The sequence below is a fragment of the Myotis davidii genome, unplaced genomic scaffold, assembly GCF_000327345.1.
Source record: "Myotis davidii unplaced genomic scaffold, ASM32734v1 scaffold46, whole genome shotgun sequence".
Taxonomy (NCBI): Eukaryota; Metazoa; Chordata; class Mammalia; order Chiroptera; family Vespertilionidae; genus Myotis; species Myotis davidii.
The window spans coordinates 12,531,087-12,533,602 of record NW_006383006.1 but is presented as its reverse complement, the minus strand read 5'-3'; the positions used below and the strand labels follow the sequence as shown (position 1 = coordinate 12,533,602).

At 41.1% G+C, this 2,516-nt stretch overlaps 1 protein-coding gene across 1 annotated transcript in view; it reads left to right on the top strand.

Moving 5' to 3' along the window:
• SLC12A6 (solute carrier family 12 (potassium/chloride transporter), member 6) overlaps nt 1-2,516 on the top strand; it is an 84,862-nt gene that overhangs the window by 56,694 nt on the left and 25,652 nt on the right. The window contains exon 6 of the mRNA XM_006778178.2: nt 2,335-2,389. Within this exon, the coding sequence (XP_006778241.1) occupies nt 2,335-2,389 (55 nt within the window). The remainder of the gene's footprint in view (nt 1-2,334; nt 2,390-2,516) is intronic.

Sequence of the window (2,516 nt, the reverse complement as noted above, 5' to 3'; positions counted from 1 at the left end):
GAAAGACTCATTTCAACAAGAGAGATTATTTTGATATGAAAATCAAAAGGATTTTCAGTTATTTAGTGTCAGTTACTCACTGCTTATATCTATAACAAGATGTACTAGAAATTATAATGGAAGTCTTCTACAGGAAGTAGAACATACAGCCTACAAAGGATTCAGAATACAAACCATTTGAGCTTGATAGCACCAATGTTGTTACAGAAAATGTGTTAGAAAATGGGGTGTACTACTCCAGTAGAGTGGTGAGAAACAGAACTGATTGTTGTTTTGGGGTGACGAGTGTTTGTTTTGTTTTGAAGCCTCATTCATTTTCTCTTCCCCAGAAATTCAGTTGTTTTTTCCAGGTCTCCTCTCCGCCATGCTGAGAACATTTTTTTTTTTAGAGAGAGGGAAGGAGAGAGAAAGAGAGTATTATCAGTGTGAGAGAGAAACATCAATTGGTTGCTTCCCGTGATGCTCCCTGACTGGGGATCGAACCTGAAAACCAGGTATGTGTCTCAGGACCATACTGAGAACATTTTAATTTTCCTTTAATCTAAACTCCTTTTATCTATGTTTCCCAACCACATCTATCAATTTTATTATAAGTTAATAGATTATTTTTTAATTATTGTTTTATTGCCTGACCAGTGTGGCTCAGTGGTTGAGTGTTGACCTATGAACCAGGAGATCACAGTTCAATTCCTGGTTAGGGCACATTCCCGGATTGCAGGCTCGATCCCCAGTGAGGGGCATGCAGGAGGCAGACCATTAATGATTCTCTCTCATCATTGATGTTTCTATCTGTCCCTTTCCGTTCCTCTTTGAAATCAATACAAACATATATTTTAAAAAATTATTATTTTATTGCCCTGGCCAGGTAGCTCAGTTGGTTGGAGCATTGTCCTGTATACTAAAAGGTTGTGGGTTCTATTCGGTCAGGGCACATACCTAGGGTGCAGGTTCAATCCCCGGTTGGGTGTGTACTAGGAAGCAAATGATCAAATATTTCTCTCACATCAGTGTTTCTCTATCTCTCCTTATCTTTCTCTGTCTTCCTTCCTCTCTCTCAAATCAATAAATATATCCTCTAGTGAGGGTAAAAAACAATTATTTTGTTATTTATCTAGCAACTGACCTCTTTTATTACTAACACCATTATACCCTCCATGTGCTTCATGCTCAGAGTGCTATACAGAGCAGGGCAAATAGTCATAATCTGTATCATTAACAAGTTAAAATTAATGGCACCATCTTTTTTTTTTCAGTTTCTTAGTCTTGAAACTTCAGTGCCATATTTGGTTCCCTGATTGCCTCTCACACCCAGTTAGCTACCCAGACTAATCATATCTTCCTCTGAAATCTCTTACATTCAACCCTTCCTTTATATTTCCACTTCTACCACTGCAGTCCTTTGCTCTCACAGAATTACTATAATAGCCTACTAACAGGTCACACTGCCTCCATCCACTCCCTATTTACAGTCCAGGCTATACTCTGCTACCAGGTTTTTAATGTTTTTAAAATATATTCCTTGCCAGGCCAGTGTGGCTCAATGGTTGAGCATCTACCCATGAACCAGGAGGTCATGGTTAGATTCCAGGTCAGGGCACATGCCTGGGTTGTGGGCTTGATCCCCATTAGGGGGCATGCAGGAGGCAGCCAATCAATGATTCTCTCTCATCTATGTTTCTCTCTCCCTCTCCCTTCCTCTCTCTGAAATCAATAAAAACATATTTAAAATTTTTAAATACAGTGCCCATGAACTCAGAAGTCTTCACTAGTTCCCTTCCTTACTGAATATTGTTCTTGTTATTGTAGCCAGCCTTTACTCAGTTTCTAATTTGTTTTCCAACTTGTTTAGGAGATCCAGGGGGAGATCAGTGGTTCTCAATAGCAGCTAACCTACTGATTACAATGTAGGGGCATCTATATGTATAAAAGGCTAATATGCAAAGTGTCCCCCCGGGAGTTCTACCGGGAGACTGGGAGTTCGATCGCTTGCTACAACGTGCACTGACCACCAGGGGGCAGTGCAGAATGAAGGAAGGCCCCAGCTGGCAGCCAGAAGGCCCCGATCAGCCCTGATCACCGGTCAGGCCTAGGGACCCTACCCATGCACAGATTTCGTGCATCGGGCTTCTAGTTTTAACAGAATATTCCAGATAATAGTGTGACTCGTATAATGAGTTGAGTCACATTATCTCATTTTCCATGCCATTGGGTATGACAGGTAACTCCCTTCATAAAAGTAGTTAGAGGTAAGTTCTCTGAGGTCCACAGATAGGAAATAGTACAGAAGGGTCTCTTTTATACAGTAACAATCTTCTCCCTTCTTTTTCTTTACAGACAATATTGACTGCTATCTCCATGAGTGCCATTGCGACTAATGGAGTGGTGCCAGGTCAGTAGGCTACGCGCAGACGTCAGGGATTGTCAGTGGTTACTGTGTGTTTATGATGTGAAGGCCAGAAGTGTAAACTTTCAAGGAATAGAGTCCTATTTTAATCTGTTGGCCATGGACACACAGC